This window comes from Cyrtonyx montezumae, unplaced genomic scaffold (assembly GCF_038088225.1).
Source record: "Cyrtonyx montezumae isolate F1298 unplaced genomic scaffold, pur_monq_1.0 scaffold_3, whole genome shotgun sequence".
NCBI lineage: Eukaryota > Metazoa > Chordata > Aves > Galliformes > Odontophoridae > Cyrtonyx > Cyrtonyx montezumae.
In genome coordinates this window covers 50,243,552-50,258,913 of record NW_027072034.1, presented here as the reverse complement: position 1 = coordinate 50,258,913, position 15,362 = coordinate 50,243,552, and the positions used below count along the sequence as shown (strand labels likewise).

Below are 15,362 nucleotides of genomic sequence, written 5' to 3'. Positions count from 1 at the left end.
CACTTCCCAGCCTTTATTAAGGTATTAAGAATTACTGAATTATCAAACCTCGAATTACTCGTTCAGAATAGCTTAATTAAAATCTGTGTAATTGAGACAGTATTCCCTCCGCTGTCTGTACCTGCACAGCATTGTAAACAATGCTGGGATAGTTATACCCAAACTACCCAATTGCAAACACCTTTATGGCACCTCAGTGCTGTTCCTGTGTTTGTCCTGCTTTTTGTAACTCTCAGAGAGTTTGCAAGGCTTGGAAGGTTCATACTCATTGGGCCAAATGTGAGCCAATATTGCTGCTTTTGTGTTCTTTTTCTATTAATAGAGGAGTCTACAGTTTCAGAATGCTGCCTCATCATTAACTCCGTAGGCCCACGGGTTTCATCATCAGTTGTAAACACACTCAGCAGCATTGCAGCGTGCTGAAACTCATCAGCACACAGGGCCCATGTCAGTGTGTGTAGGCCATTAAGTGTCACAGTGGTGCACTGGGAGCAGCTTGGAGTGCTGATGGATTGGGTGGCTGTGCCCGGGGGGCAGCTAAAGCGGGAGGGACTGCTGGCTGCCTTTGAGGTTACCAGCTTGCAGCTGTATTTGGTTTATGTATCTGTTGATCTACTCACCTGAACCAAAGCCCTTTGCTGGAGTGGGGCACTTGCTTCCACCCCTTGGGTTTGCTCCTGAATAGTACAGGCGGTGGCGTACCTGCAGTGTGGTGCTGGTGTGCCAGGCCTACTTTTAATTGAGCCGTCTGAGGCATGGGCGGGAATATGGCCGTGCTAGCTCTGTCCTCACTCTCAGTAAATTTATCTTCGTTCTTATTGTAAATGGGTTTACCCAAAGCTGCTTTCAGCAGAAGCCAGGGACTAGATCAGAGCGTGCACATTTTCTTCATCTTGTTTCAGAGGCAGATGGAAGAGAAAGATGCAAATCTAGTTTCCTGGTCGGATTAGGTCCAAGACACATTTAGTTTGAAATTCCTCCTTTCTTTTCAGTCTTGTCTGCCATTTACTTCATAGGCTGTCGAACAGTTGCTGTATCTTGCTGGGGGCATGTATTGAACAATGTTCACATAGCCTTGACCAAGCCTCTCCTGTGCCAGGAGATGTATCTGCTCAGGGTTACACTGATTGGATACATGGCCATCTTCTCTCTACAGTGTCCTGAGAACCTGTGGGCAAACCATTCTGTAACAAGGGCTCTTGCTGATGATACAGTTTTGTGTGCCACGTGAGGAGATTGCAGTGAAACTGGACCTAGGTCGCTCGTGTTCTTCATTCGACCTGCCCTATGCAGTTTCCAAAGGGGTCATGGAAGTTCACCTTGTGGGCTCACTGCTGGGAGCAGTGTTCCTCTCAGGGCAAACTGGTGTCTTTTTAGGTTGGGAAGCACAAACTTTGCATTGTTTTTTAGAGTTTCAGCAATAGCTGAGAGTTGCCTGCGTTTTCCCGTGCAGGGCTCTTCGCTTCTGGCTGCCTGCAAACACAAACTGGCTGTGTGCCTCAGACAAGAAAGGAGGCAGGAGATCTGGAGCCTTATCTCTTAAAGTAACTACCCTGGAAAGGCTGCAGAGTTTTCAGACAGCCCTACTGCAGTTAGTAGTGGTGTCTTTTCAAGTACTCTTAAGTTCAGCACCTCTGAAAGAACAGAAGAAAGCCTCTAGGACTTGCTGATTTTTGTTCTGAATGATTGATTGCCAAGGTTTGAGTGCGTTTGCTCAGTGAAGTGTGTTTTCTAACGTACCATTTTTTTGCTGTGTTCTTTGAACTGCTGATTGTAATGTTTGAGTTCAGGTGAACAGCGTCGTCATGAGTCTGGTAATTTCTGAGATGCAAAGCTAATCTCTTTTTCTGATGTTTTTCCCTAACAGCGGACCTGAACAATGTCAGGTTCTCAGCATACAGAACTGCCATGAAGCTCCGCAGGCTGCAGAAAGCCCTCTGCTGTAAGTACCTGCCTGTGTGGCACTGGCTGCCAGGAAGACTTCTGTACCAAGTCATGAGTTTATTCACAGCTTCCAGAAGTAAAAAAGCACTCCCTCTACTTCCCCCAGCCTCTCCCCAGTGTATGGAAACCTCTCACCTGAGGCATCTCCTGCTGCCATCACTTTGTACCTTCCTAGCAAGCCAAAAGTGCAGTGCACTTATGAGACAAAACAGTGGATCAGGAACAGAATGAACATTCCCTATGTATTCCTCATCTTTTCACTCTTAAGCCTGATATTTTCTCTGTGCTCATTACTAGAGGCACGTCCCGTTTGAGCCACAACTTTGCAGCTCAACATGCAAGCAGAGGAAAAACTGTGCCAGAGTTGAAATTGTTAATAGTTTGTTAGGTTGAATTGTGAAGCTGGGGGGGGGGGTGGTTGCTGCCTTTCAGTGAGATCATCACAATAAGCATTTAGCTTCACTGCGACCCAGCTTTTGGCTGTGTTCAAAAGTCTCTAGTCAGCCCTGCCGTAATGACGTGCGTGCATGATCTGACATTGTAGTTCTTACAACTGGTGTATCATTTACTGCCTGTCACTTCAGTTACATTTCTACTTCAGCTTCTTGAAATCCAATGGCTAAATAATTTGCTCATAGTTTTCTTGATAGATCAGTCGGTTAAAGAAGCAAAGAGTTTGCTAGGGAGTACAATTTAGAGGGTTATTAAATATTTTAACATTGACTACATTTGGCATTTAATTACAGGGTTAAATTTCTGACACAGTTGCAAATGTCTCAACTTCTGATTTATCTCAGGTTTGGATTTGTGCTCACATGCTTTCTGGAACTGAGTCAAACCTCGAGGTTTTTGAGCACGTTTACTTTTAGGCTTATAAGGATGGGAGAATTCCACTAATGAACAATCTCTGGTGGTTTTTGTTGTTTTTTTTTTTGTTTTGTTTTGTTTTGTTTTTGTTGGTTTGTTTTAGAGAAAAATGAGAAAATTTCCATGAAATTAAACGGTGAAAATTCTTGTATGATAATTAAAGATTTCAGCACGGATACTGTGACAAAGATTGAATTTTGATAGCTAGCTATCAGAATTAAAACTTTGCATCCTGTTTTAGCTGCAATTAGCTTTATTCTGCCATTGAATAATTCTCCACTCATCTTGGGCTTTACAGTAGGGAGCTGTAGTCATTACAGCACTGAAATCAGTTTGTGTTTCCAGGTTATACTTTGGTAGGTTTTCTGAGTTCATGGAAACATGCAGTGGTGCTCACGCTGAATACTTCAGCACATTCTTCACTCTTGTAACTAAGGAGAAGTATTTAAGGAATTTGTTTAACAGCCTTTGTTCTTGCAAATATTTTTGCTTGGAGACAGTATTCTTGCGTTTGTGTATTCTGTGTTTGCAATGTCACTTGTGAACTCCTTTTAATTAGATTTAAAAAAAACAAAAAACTGATTACAAAATTCTTTCTCTGCAATTTGGCACCAGAAGAAAAAGAGCATGGTGTTGGGTTTCAGGACTCCTACACCTAGCACCAAATCCTTGAATTCCACCTGCAGTAGGTGCAGCTCTCAACTCTCGCTTTTTATTTCAGCTTTAAAACTGCAATAGTTGGAAAACTATTTATGTTCATGTATTCTTTTCTGCAGACTGCATAAAAAGCAGAACAACATTCCTTCTGAGGAGTGTTTTCAAACTCCGAAGGTGTGAGTGCAGTAAAAATCCCTGGAAGTGAAAATGCAACCTATATTTCTGAGTAACAAGAGTACCAACATTTCTAAACGTGAGCTGTATTTAGATTTGTGTTCTAAAACAACTTCAGTTTGTAAATCGGCCTTATGAACTTCAAGACACTGAGATGTTAAGGATAATAATAGGAAATGGTAATCCTTAACAAATAAATGCTGTGTTACTTTAGGAGAATGTAACATGAGGAGAGTGTGAGATTCTATCATTCCAGCCTTCAAAGTCATTGTGGGCATGCCAGGTTAACTATGGCACCGTATCTTGGGTTGTTTTTCTTTTTAATGTATGGTTTCCTTTGATAATCACATCAAAGCACATTGACTTTCTTGCTTTGCTGCTTTTCAAGATCTGATCTTTAAGTGCAAACCACATCTGAACATGGCAAAGTTGATATGATGTGATATGTCCGCAAACATTTCTTAGAGATGCAATGTTGCAAAATATTCAAGATCTTCTGTTAGGTTTGGGGTTTTTAATGCTATACACACTACATTAAATATGTATTTTTAATGTGTCAGCCAGCAGCATCAGGTTACAGAAGAGATGATCTTGAATTCTGAGAACATCATTAGCTCTTTTTTATCACCAGCCATATGTTGAGTTTTGCCAAAGTTCAGAATGCGACCTCTGTAGCACACCTTGTCCTGCCTGTTAAGTTGTTTCTTCTGACCTTCAGCTGGTTAGTCATTCGAGGTCATATTCTATACTTTTACTGTATTCTAGCCACAAGCTGGCCTAGCTGTAGACAGAATATTCTTACTCTTGCCTTTAAGGCTGAAGAAATATTTATGCATGTTATTTGGATTTCAAAATAGGCTAGAAGGTACAGTTCATTCAAATTTTGGAGTCAGTTTCAGAATTTTAAATAGAAAGGAACAGAAGAGTGACAACCCATTACATTTACAAAACATGAAGTGATGTGGTTTATCATAATTAAAGATTTTAAATCACTGGATGTCCATGAATATGCAACTCCTCAGTATGTGTTTGGGCTGGCCCCCATTCGTGGTGTTTGCTCGGTGCTTCCTCCCAGGGAATTAATACACAATTACTGATTCTGGAGAGGCCCCCAGCACATTCCTTTAAACGTGGTGAGGAAGAGACAGGAGGAGTTTATCTAGGTGAAGGCCAGAGCTACTCTTCACATAAAAAAAAATAAGTCCCCTAAAGCGGAGCTTTGTAGCAGACACTTCTTGCTCGTGTTAAGATGGACATGCATCATTAAATTCAAGAGAGGATAGGCAGCTGAGGAAGAGGAAGGGTGTGAAGGGCTTTTCAGAATTTACTACTTATTAGTGGGGAAAGCTTTCACAAAATGGAATGACCCATGTTTAGCAGTAGCTGATGTATAATTAAGCTGCCACCTCGGTGCCTGAGGGGTTCATTTAATTACCATTGATTCACAGTCTCAAAGGAACTGAGAGTTCAGCCTAAAGCTCTGCATTAAACGTATTGTGAAAACACTGCTATATTTTCAGTTTAGCTAATAAATTGCTAGAAGAAAAGTGTCTTGATTCTTTGGAATGGATCTGATAAATATGCTTTTGGAGGGTATAACACTGACCTTAGAATAGTTATATTTTATATGCAATTATGTTAAATATAATTTTCCAATTTTTTTTTTGTAGTAGCTATCCATACACTAATGTGGAAAAAAGCCCTGCATGAAACAACATATTCTAAGTTAAATCTCTTTGTATAGTACTAGGTTTAGCTTTGTGGGCTTCCTGTATTCACTCTAGCCCTGAGTATCTCAGGCACCAGGATGAGATTTTCAGCAGAAGGATTTAGCAGCAGAAGTTGCTGTTGATTTTCAGTGAGATTTCTACTCCCAAAATTCAATTCAGTCAGTTCCAAAATCACAGCATACTATCAGTGCCCATTATCAAGCAGCCCTGCATGCAACTGAGGTATTTTTCAAGGGTCCAGTTTAATCTTTGGTAGTGTTCTAGTATTCTCAAGTGTGAATTTGGCTCATGTGCCCTTAAGCTGGATGAAGTTATGAAAAATAATTCCTGTATGAGGTTCCACCTTTACCCTACTAGGACTCAGTAAAATGTGTTTTTATTTATGCTGGATGTTGCTGTATTTTGTGACTGCTCATGGCATGGGTAGGGATAGCAGCATGTGGACTTTAATCTCCCCTTTGTTCAACCTCTATGTTCTATGCAGGAATTTACAGAGGGTTTTCATGTTGCAGCAGGAAGATCTACTGCCTTGGATAGTCTCATTTTTCTGGTTTCTTTTGTTTTCAGCATCTCATAACTCTCTGATTAGGTGTCCTATAAAGTATGAAATTGCTGCTGATGTTATTATTCAGAAATTAAGAATATTTTTAAGAGCTGAGACATGGATGTTCTGTTTTCCTGTGGACATCCAGATTTCAAAATACAACTGACTTAAGTTGGAATGGACATCAAGATTTTAAATGTCAGCAGCAGAAGACTGTTTTACGCTTACTGATAGGTATTAAATTTGTCTTACTCCATTGTGTCATAAAGATATTTAAATATGTAAACACTCATCAGAATTAAAGATTTATGAATTCCATTAATAAATTTTGGAGCAGGTCTGGAATCTTTTTCCCCCATGATCTTGCCAAAAAAGAAATAGCAGAGAAGTTGACCGCAGTTCCGTTGTGATTTGTTTGCATGTTCCAGGTGGAATTTGGTTCAGTGAAGATTTCTTGGCTTATGTAAGAAGTGAGTGATGCATCTCAGGAAAGCTGAGAATGAGTACTGTGTGTAGAGCACATCCAGTGAACACAGTTGTCAAACAGTACCCAATCTGTAGGAACATAAAACTTGAAACACAGAATTTTTTTTACATAATTGTTTATGTAGTATTTCCATACAATCTAATAGTATAATGGGTACTTTACAGCTAAAAAAAATTATTTTATAAACACTAAGACCACAACTGAATAAACAGTGCACCTGCAGGAGTCTTGCACCTGACTTTCACAGAAAAAATGTCCTCTGATAGAAATAAGACAAGCAAACTGCATTTACCTTTTGGATACTGGTAGTACAACTACTGTCTCTGCAGTCTTGTGGGTTTTTTTTATTTTAACAGTGGATCTCCTGAATCTGTCTGCTGCATGCGATGCCTTGGACCAGCACAACCTCAAGCAAAATGACCAGCCAATGGATATTCTGCAGATCATTAACTGCTTGACCACTATTTATGATCGACTGGAACAGGAGCACAATAATCTGGTCAATGTTCCTCTCTGTGTGGACATGTGCCTCAACTGGCTGCTGAATGTCTATGACACGTATGTATGGATGCTGTAAACACAGTGCTCTGAAAAGCTTTCCCAATACCACAAGGGGAAAGGGGAAAGGGCTGCCGCATTATAAAATATGAATGGCTTGAAGCTGAGGATATAATAGTTGAAGTGAAAGTTTAGGAAGCATAATGGTTTAATGGCTGCATTTAGCTCAATCGATGTAGCCCTTGATTAGGCTTGCGGTAGTGGGTTTATTCATCTAAGCAGCAAGAGCTGGAAAACAGAGCAGACTGCTGTGTTGAGAGCAGTTCTTGGACTGTATCTCCCCTGTTGGTCATGGCTTTGCATGGCTTTTTAAATTTCTTTAGATAAAAGAAATTCAAGGGAGTTATCAAAGCAACAATATGAATAACATTCTGTGATCGTATAGACTCTTGCACGTGTCTGTACTTCTGGGTGCTGAACATTCATAGCTGTCAGTTTTCTATAGCTTTCAATCTATAATCCTTGCTCAAAGCTGGAAGGAAGAGCTGCATCTGTGATCTTACGCATTTACAACTCTTAGCAGTCAGGAGATTTGAGAAATGCTTTATGTAATGTTCATAAAGAGTCTGCCTTTAAGTGTAAATACAACAGAGTAAATTTACCTTAATAAAATCAGAGATGTTCTGTTCAGTGGGTTAGTGACATTGTTCAGGATGCACAGCTAAATACCAGTGCACATCCTGTAAGCAGATTTTAGAGCAAGCCATTCTGTTTGTGTTTGGTGAATTTAGTGAAACAAGATGTCAGTGGAAGTCTTTATTTGTGTTTGGTTTTTTTTTAAGTTTCTTATCAGCTGCCTTCAGCTGGACATACTTGTTACTGTAGCGGAATAAAATTCATGTGTAGAAATGGAAGGACATGAAACAATTACTGTATTCCATTGCCATTTTGAACTGTAGTGAAGTTCTGTAGCATCATTCTTCCATCCCCCCTTTTTCACGGCCGTGAAGCTTCAGTGATCACCTGTGAACTGAAGAAGTGCACGATCTTTTCCTGCAGAATCACCCCTGATAAGGCAGCTGCTTATATCATAATCTGCAGCAGCTGCAGAATCCTGTGAAGTGGATTATGCAGATTACAGCATATTTTTGTGCAGTGTACCGGTAGTAGGGAATGGGACTATGTTCATTTAACTGCTAAGCTTTATTTCTTTAATCTGCTTTGGGTTTTGCTGAACTCCAGTTCTGTTTTGAGTTATCATCTCATACAAATTACATATATATAAAGATATCCAGCTGGTGAAAAACAAAAAAGACACACTAGAGATGTTAATCCAGATCAGCCACACTGGTGGCAGAGAGAGAAGTGAAAGTCATTTCCCTGACTGCTCCTAAGCTGGGCCATCCAGTTTAGATTTGCTGTGTCCAGTCTAGCTTTCATTATGTAGCACTCTGCTGAAAGTACAGCATTACAAATTATAATTGGCTGCCTCCAGGCAATTCCCTAGGTGAGCTACGGAATTGTATATTGCAGGACTCGATGAAACACAGTTGTTTTATGTGTGAGAAAAGCTCCTAGCTGTTCTGCCAAAATTCAGGTTTGAGTTATGCTGGTAGAGAGATGACCTTGGGGTTACTTGTGTTTAGCTTTCATTGTAAACTTAATAGGAAGAGATCAACTGAAGTGCATAGTAGCACTGGAGACATTTAATTCGATATACTAAATTTTTACTCTTCTTATAATTGCAAACTGTCATTTGTAGAGATACTAATCAAATTCGCTGCCAATGACTGATCTAATTATGGACACAGCTCTGCAAATCCAGCACGTTTCAGATTTGTTTTAATTGATCAGTCACTCATGCTTACTTGCAGTAGCATGCTAAATTACTGGTTTGATTTGGGAGGGGAGTAGAGTGAACTGAGCAACTCACGGTTCGTGCAGGTTCCAATTTAATATGCCTTGCAGGGAAATAATCATTCTGCATTCTTCTCCTATATAATTTGCATGAGCCTGGTGTTCATCAGTGGGAATTTCTCGGGGCACAGATGATAATTAATTTGGAAAAGGTTTGAGGGAGAGGAGTAAAAGGAGCAGAGTGGAGAAGGCATAGGTAAGCAGCAAATACTTATGGTGAAAAGCTCAAGATACTTTAAAAAAGGCTGCATGTTCTGAATTCTGCTTTGTTCACCATTTTTATGACTGTATAGTGGTTGCAGGGATCAAGCATAGGCAAATGAGCACTGTTGACTCTCCCAGTGCTTTAGTAGGTCCTGGCTAAATAGTACAGCCTGGTGCATGGGTGTGGCATGCCTGTACATGACTTAGTGTTTTTTCGGTGGTGTTCTTACTGGTGGTGCTTCAAAACTGTTGACCGCTCTGTGCTTCCAAAACTCTTGTCTAGGTGTTAACTTACTGTGTTGTGTATGTCTCTTTTGCAATAGGTGTTGTGTATTTGTAACGTTATGTGTGAGGTATAAGTCTTAGGGGAAGCCAGCAATGGGAAGTAAGTTGAACTGAATTGGATCTTAGAGAAAAAAGCTGAAGGTTTGTCACTGTATTGCTTGCAGTATAGAGGGTGGTCTTCTTATCATATTTCCATCAAAAACCAAAAGCGGTAGTACAAGCACATCACAAACTGTTGTGAAGGTGATTGTGAGGGAAAGCCAGTTAGAGACTCTGTAAGAACTAAGGGAGACTAGGTCTTCTAGCCTGCTCAGGTTTGAGTGATAGGAAGAGCTCAGAAACTACCACTACGTTTACTGACTCAAGTGTACAACCTGCCTCCATTCTCCTTGTTTTTAGGCAAGCTTTGTATGCCAACTGAACATCTTACATCTTTACATCATTGCCTGTGTCAATGTCTGTCATTATTTCTGCATGAAAGTGTTTCAGATTGAACTGGTAAAAGTGCATAGTTTGGTATAGCTTTGCCCATAGATCTGCACCTGTGTATTTTACATTCCGTATCCAGTATATATGATAGCAGGCCAGTGTATGCCATGCAAAATGGTTCTTTTTGTGACTTTATTTAATAAGACCGCAGTACTGTGTTAAACTTTGTAATAGCCAACAAGTTCTTACATGAATGGATTATATTATCAGCCAATATTTCTTTTCTTCTAGGGGTCGAACAGGAAGGATCCGTGTTTTATCTTTCAAAACCGGTGTTGTATCCCTTTGTAAAGCACACCTGGAAGATAAGTACAGATGTAAGTCAATAGAATTCTTTATATTTTTTAGTTTATATTCTGTTTTTCACTTTAACTTATTCACTATAGTTTTAGGTAGCCTCAGCACTGTGGTCTCCAAACTTTCTTGTTCACTGAGCATGCGCTGAGCATATTTATTTATAAACTATATGCACATGCAAGTGTTCTGCTGCATTGTGTACATTATCAAGCACGCAGAAAAACAGAAATGAAAAGAAAAGATGGGATAAAGATGAAGTTCACACTGGTTTGATTTGATTTTTTAACAGTACAAAGATGTTTTTTTGCTGTATCCAAAAGGACTTGCACACCTACTGGAATGCATACGTTTCCCTTTGGAGACCACTGGTTTAGCACACCTTCATATGCAGAAATGTGTATCCAGTACACACTTGGTTGGAAAAATGCAAGCACTGAAATGTAATGCTTTTTCATAAAAGGGTGCTAGAATGCTTTTTCAGTACCACAGCAGAGAGAAAAAAATTGTGTTAACAGTGAGATGAACAAACCAGTAGAAAAGCAGTATTGATCCACCAGGGCATCTTGTGCTAGAGTGCTTTGAAATGTGTTCTCTTTTAAAAATATTTTCCACAAAGTGGTCAGAATCTTACTACATATCTTACATTTAAATATAGTTGTTACTTTTAAATAAATATTAAAGCCATGCTGGAATTTTGCATATTTTAATGGGTCAAATCCTGTAATACTTGAAAAATTCCACTTGAAGTTTTAGTTTCAACTGACTAATGAATCAGTTTATTAGTGAGGCAAGGATCCAGAGAAGATCCACTGATAAGGGCATTTCTCAAGAGTTACTGGTTAAATTACATGGTAACACTCACATGAGCTTTGAAGAAGCCCTCTCCTTCAGATTTTGTTCCAGTACTACAGCAGTCCTTCATCAGTGGTTATTATTTTATTATTCTACTAATTAAGGTTGAAGAAATCTAAAGTAAAAATAAACAGTCTGTTGTACAGACCTCATGTCTGTGTGATTGGATCACATTATAGGGCAATCACTGTGAATGCCACAGTTTAGATCTTTAGGTATTTTGTGCAATAATATTCAGAGAATCTTTAAAGAAAAGTAATACAGATAGTTCTCAACAGAAAATCATTTTAAAATTATCAGTTATAAAGAAAAACTTTTAATTGTGTGTTATAATCTCCTTTAGTGTGTAGGCATGGCAATGCATAACCCCCTTTTGATATTGCAAAACACAGTGCTTTATTGATGAGGAAAATTCAAAGATGAATTGTTTGTGGGAGAGGAAGGAATCATATCTGCCAGGTTGTGGTCTGGCTTCACCATCCATGCCGACGTCATAGTGTAGTTGATGTTAGCATTGCTGCATTTAAACGATGAGTTGCACCTCTTAAAGAGTTTCCAATGTTTCTGTAGTAGAGTCACGTTGGTTCTCAAAGTGCAGAATTCTTTAGGCTTGCAGAGGTTATGTAGAAGAATTTTTCCTCAAATTCTGTGTCATAGAGCTAGTCTTGGCAATAGTGAAACATGTAAGTAAAAAGCAATCCTTTCTCTATCCATTCCTTTCTTCTTTGTGAAGAAAATGGATATCATTGCTGCTCTGGGAAAGCTATCTTGAACAGTGCTGAATCACCTTTGTGATTGCATCTCTCTTGTCAGGTGATATATCAAGGCTCCAAAAAAAAGGATTTTTTTTTTTTTTCTAGCGATTCTTTTGCTCCTTGCTCTTTCCTTCTCTTCGTTCTTTTTCTTTTTTTCTTTGAAAAATAAGCAGAACCTATTCAGGTCATGTATTGTCATCTGAGATATGACTGAATAAATATTTCAGCTAATGCTAACCTGACTTTTCCTATTACAAACTCTAAAACATCCTCATAGTATACACAGTATAACTAATCACTAAATTAAATTTGGCTTATGAGAGGATAAATCTGTCCTGTAAAGATCATTTTCTAGCATGATGGAGTAATAGCACATGACTTGAAGTATCATTTCACTTCAAAAATAAAACCTTAATATGATAGTCATGTTCCCAGTGCATGCCAGGTTCAGTCATACCGTGATGTTTTTCTTTCATTTTAGAAATGCACCTGTAATAAAAGATTACGTTACACTAAAGTTAGGAGTTCTTGTATTTCTGAAAGATAATTGGGTTCTGAGTTTTACATTTATTGCTAATCGCTGATGGCTTCTAGAACTTCTACATTGTTCTGAATCAAAGATCCTGATGTTTTGTTGACTATTATGGAATCACAGCTGCTGTTGTCAGTAATGACACTAGCACCGTGATAAAACGGCCTTTTTTCATGAGACTGTGAATACTGCTACTAATCAGCACTTTCTTAACAGAAGCAGTGGGAAGAAACGCAGCCAAACTATGGATATGTTTTTGTCCATTAAGTCCATTTACCCCTGTGAAATGCTTCACGTTTCATCCCTATTTTCACTGTCCCCATTGTGTTGTTTCTGACTCAGTGTACTGTTTCTCCAGACCTATTCAAGCAGGTGGCGAGCTCCACTGGCTTCTGCGACCAGCGTCGGCTCGGACTGCTGCTGCACGACTCCATCCAGATCCCACGGCAGCTGGGGGAGGTCGCTTCGTTCGGGGGCAGCAACATTGAGCCGAGTGTCAGAAGCTGCTTCCAGTTTGTAAGTTCATCTTTGATCTCCATTAGTGTCCTGTTAGATTTCCAGCTAGCTTTCCCTTACTGAAGAGGACTGAAAATCTGAGGATGAGGATACTGAGGATTTGCTTAATGGTGTTCACTGGTTTATTTCTTTGACAAGTTGTCTATGAGTTACACTGCTTCTTTGTAGGCACTGTCTGCGCTAGAAATGTGGCAGTGATGGAGGAAGCCTGAGTTAGCACAGGACTGTAGAATGGTTTGGGTTGGAACATCCACTTTTAACCCCAGAGCCATGACAGGGACACCTCCCTCTAGACCAGGTTGCTCAAAACCCCATCCAGTCTGGTTCTTAAAGCTTATGTTGTCATCTGGAGAGCAAGTAATTGTCATCAGGGTCTGTACTGTAACCAAATCGTGCAGGCAGTGGAAGTCTTATAAAGGCAGGAACTGCCACAACAAATGTTCTTCTGACAGCAGTAAATCACCATTTATTTATTTCACCATATAGATGAAAAGCATTGGTTAAACTAATTTTTGTGCACATGCGTGCCAGTGGCAGCTGTGTGCTCAGCAGAGGGGAGTGAAAACACAGTTGACTGAAGTGCTTTCTAGGGCTGAGGAGTGCTTGATGAGCTTTTTTCATTGTTTGAATGGGTAATGCCATTTTTCATACTAGCAGAATTCTAAAAGAATTTCTGCTTTATCCATTGAGGGGTACATAGCCAACTCCAGGCTCTTTTCCACACTTGTAAATTATTTAATCTGAAGAGGAAGAGAGTTAAGGGAATTATTTATCTTTCTGCTAACTAACAGGAGAATACAAAAGAGTAAGACAGCTACCTAATGAAAAGGCAGAATATGGGAGGTAATGTATGGTCTTCGATAACTCAAAGTGCATCTTCTACGTCACAGTAGGGGAAACACCATTGTTCAGTCCCCTTACTGTTCCTTGGGAATTTTTTTTTGGATGAATGGGGGCAGGGGGAGTTGTTTGCTTGTTTCTTTGCCTACTGCTCAGATTTCATTAGGTAGTAGTTCTGTTGTGTAACAAGTAACATACAGAATGGTTTTTTTAAGTGGATATTAGCAGTTGATAATATTCTTCATACATGGAGTGACTACAGAAACAATCTAATTCTAAAATGGACAGAACCTTCAAGTTGTGATGGGATGTTTGCTTCTTTTTTTGCCAGACTTCTTATCTGATCCTGTAGGATTCATATTTTTACATTTCCATCATTCATGTCTTGACCTTAAATAATTCTAGTCCATGTCTGTTTTCATTTAAAAATTAATACATTGTAGGATTGTACTCCAGATGGATAACCCAAGCTGACATAACTATGTATAGTAACTTTGATAGATAGGTTAAACCCTGCTGTGGCTTTCAAGGCTTCCAAAAAGAGTTCTACGTGAGTCTTTCAGATGAAACCAACGCAGAATGGTACTGCAGCAAATCCACAATGAGAATCTGTGTGTCAAAAGCTGCTTTTAGCAGGTGACCTTCCTATGAAATAGGAATTGCCAGATCCTATCATTTTCCTGAAAGAATAGCAGCCACATTTAAAAAACGGTTTTGGAAAATCGATAAAGTGACCTTGGAATCTAACAAAGAACTGGTGTTTTTCTGTTAAAGATATGACAATCTGAGTATCTATATTTGGAAGAAAACAATACAATTTGTATTGGTGTGACACACAAAAACAGTTGTTTATAAAGCAGGAGGAAGACTTGGAGCAAATGATTATCTGAATAAAATGGGGTAGAAAAATTGTCTTATTACAACTGAAGAAAAGCCAAGTGGCTGAATGCAGCATTGCATCTGGTTGCCAGCATTTCTAGAAGTACAGCTGACTTATGACCATGTGGAAGTTCAGAATATTGGAAAACCTGAGATTTTTCTGTTCTTCACTAAAAACAAGCTTTCTTCTTATCTGCCTTAAGCGGAATTGTATCCTCTCTTCCTCTTTGGTTTTAACTTGCTGAGTGGAAGGGTGATTTCTGACCTGGTTTGCAGCAGTAAAGGCAGTCTTCTAAGAAGGTTAGAGAGAAAAGGAGGGAAAACAGGAAAATAAGGGAACAGGTAGAGTCCAAAGGAGAGGAACATAAGAACAGAGAAAGGAGCAAAAGAGTGGAAAAGTTAAGGGCCAAGTTGAAGGGCCACCTGACTGGACCAATGGTAAGAATGACAGTACAAATATTAGTAAGGAAGGAGACTGAAAGGCAGGTTGGGATGAGGTGTGAAAAAAGCATCCAGGAGTTGAAACAGGGAGAGGTAACATATTTTCAGGAGGAAAGGAGAAGGCTGTGCAGAGGAGATGCTGTGAGGCAGCTGTACCTTGGTAAGGGAGCTCCTGAGAGGGACCAGTGTGGGGGTTGAGTGGCTGAGTAGGGCTGCATGGAGCTTCCTGTAGGGCGACCATCTCAGCCCGCAGGTCCTGGCCTGACACCTCTCGTGGCCGCTCCCTGTTTCTGTCTTCTGATACATGCTCGGCTTTCAGTGCTGGAAGGGGAGAATGAACACAAAGAAGGTGCAGGCATAGCTTTTCAGGGCTTTCCCCTTCTGGATTTCCTGAGCCTGGGCTGGTATCAGCTGCACTTCCCTGTGGTGCTTTTGGCACTTCATGCGTGACCTC

The 15,362-nt window shown here is 39.8% G+C and overlaps 2 protein-coding genes across 16 annotated transcripts in view; one reads left to right on the top strand and one right to left on the bottom strand.

Annotated features, from left to right (window-relative positions):
* GK (glycerol kinase) overlaps nucleotides 1-15,362 on the bottom strand; it is a 499,514-nt gene that overhangs the window by 266,380 nt on the left and 217,772 nt on the right. The gene's annotated exons all lie outside the window — the stretch shown is intronic.
* DMD (dystrophin) overlaps nucleotides 1-15,362 on the top strand; it is a 961,436-nt gene that overhangs the window by 898,382 nt on the left and 47,692 nt on the right. For all 15 annotated transcript variants that reach the window (XM_065741536.1, XM_065741534.1, XM_065741531.1 and 12 more), the window contains 4 exons: nucleotides 1,868-1,942; nucleotides 6,760-6,961; nucleotides 10,028-10,113; nucleotides 12,591-12,748. In XM_065741536.1, the coding sequence (XP_065597608.1) occupies nucleotides 1,868-1,942; nucleotides 6,760-6,961; nucleotides 10,028-10,113; nucleotides 12,591-12,748 (521 nt within the window). The remainder of the gene's footprint in view (nucleotides 1-1,867; nucleotides 1,943-6,759; nucleotides 6,962-10,027; nucleotides 10,114-12,590; nucleotides 12,749-15,362) is intronic.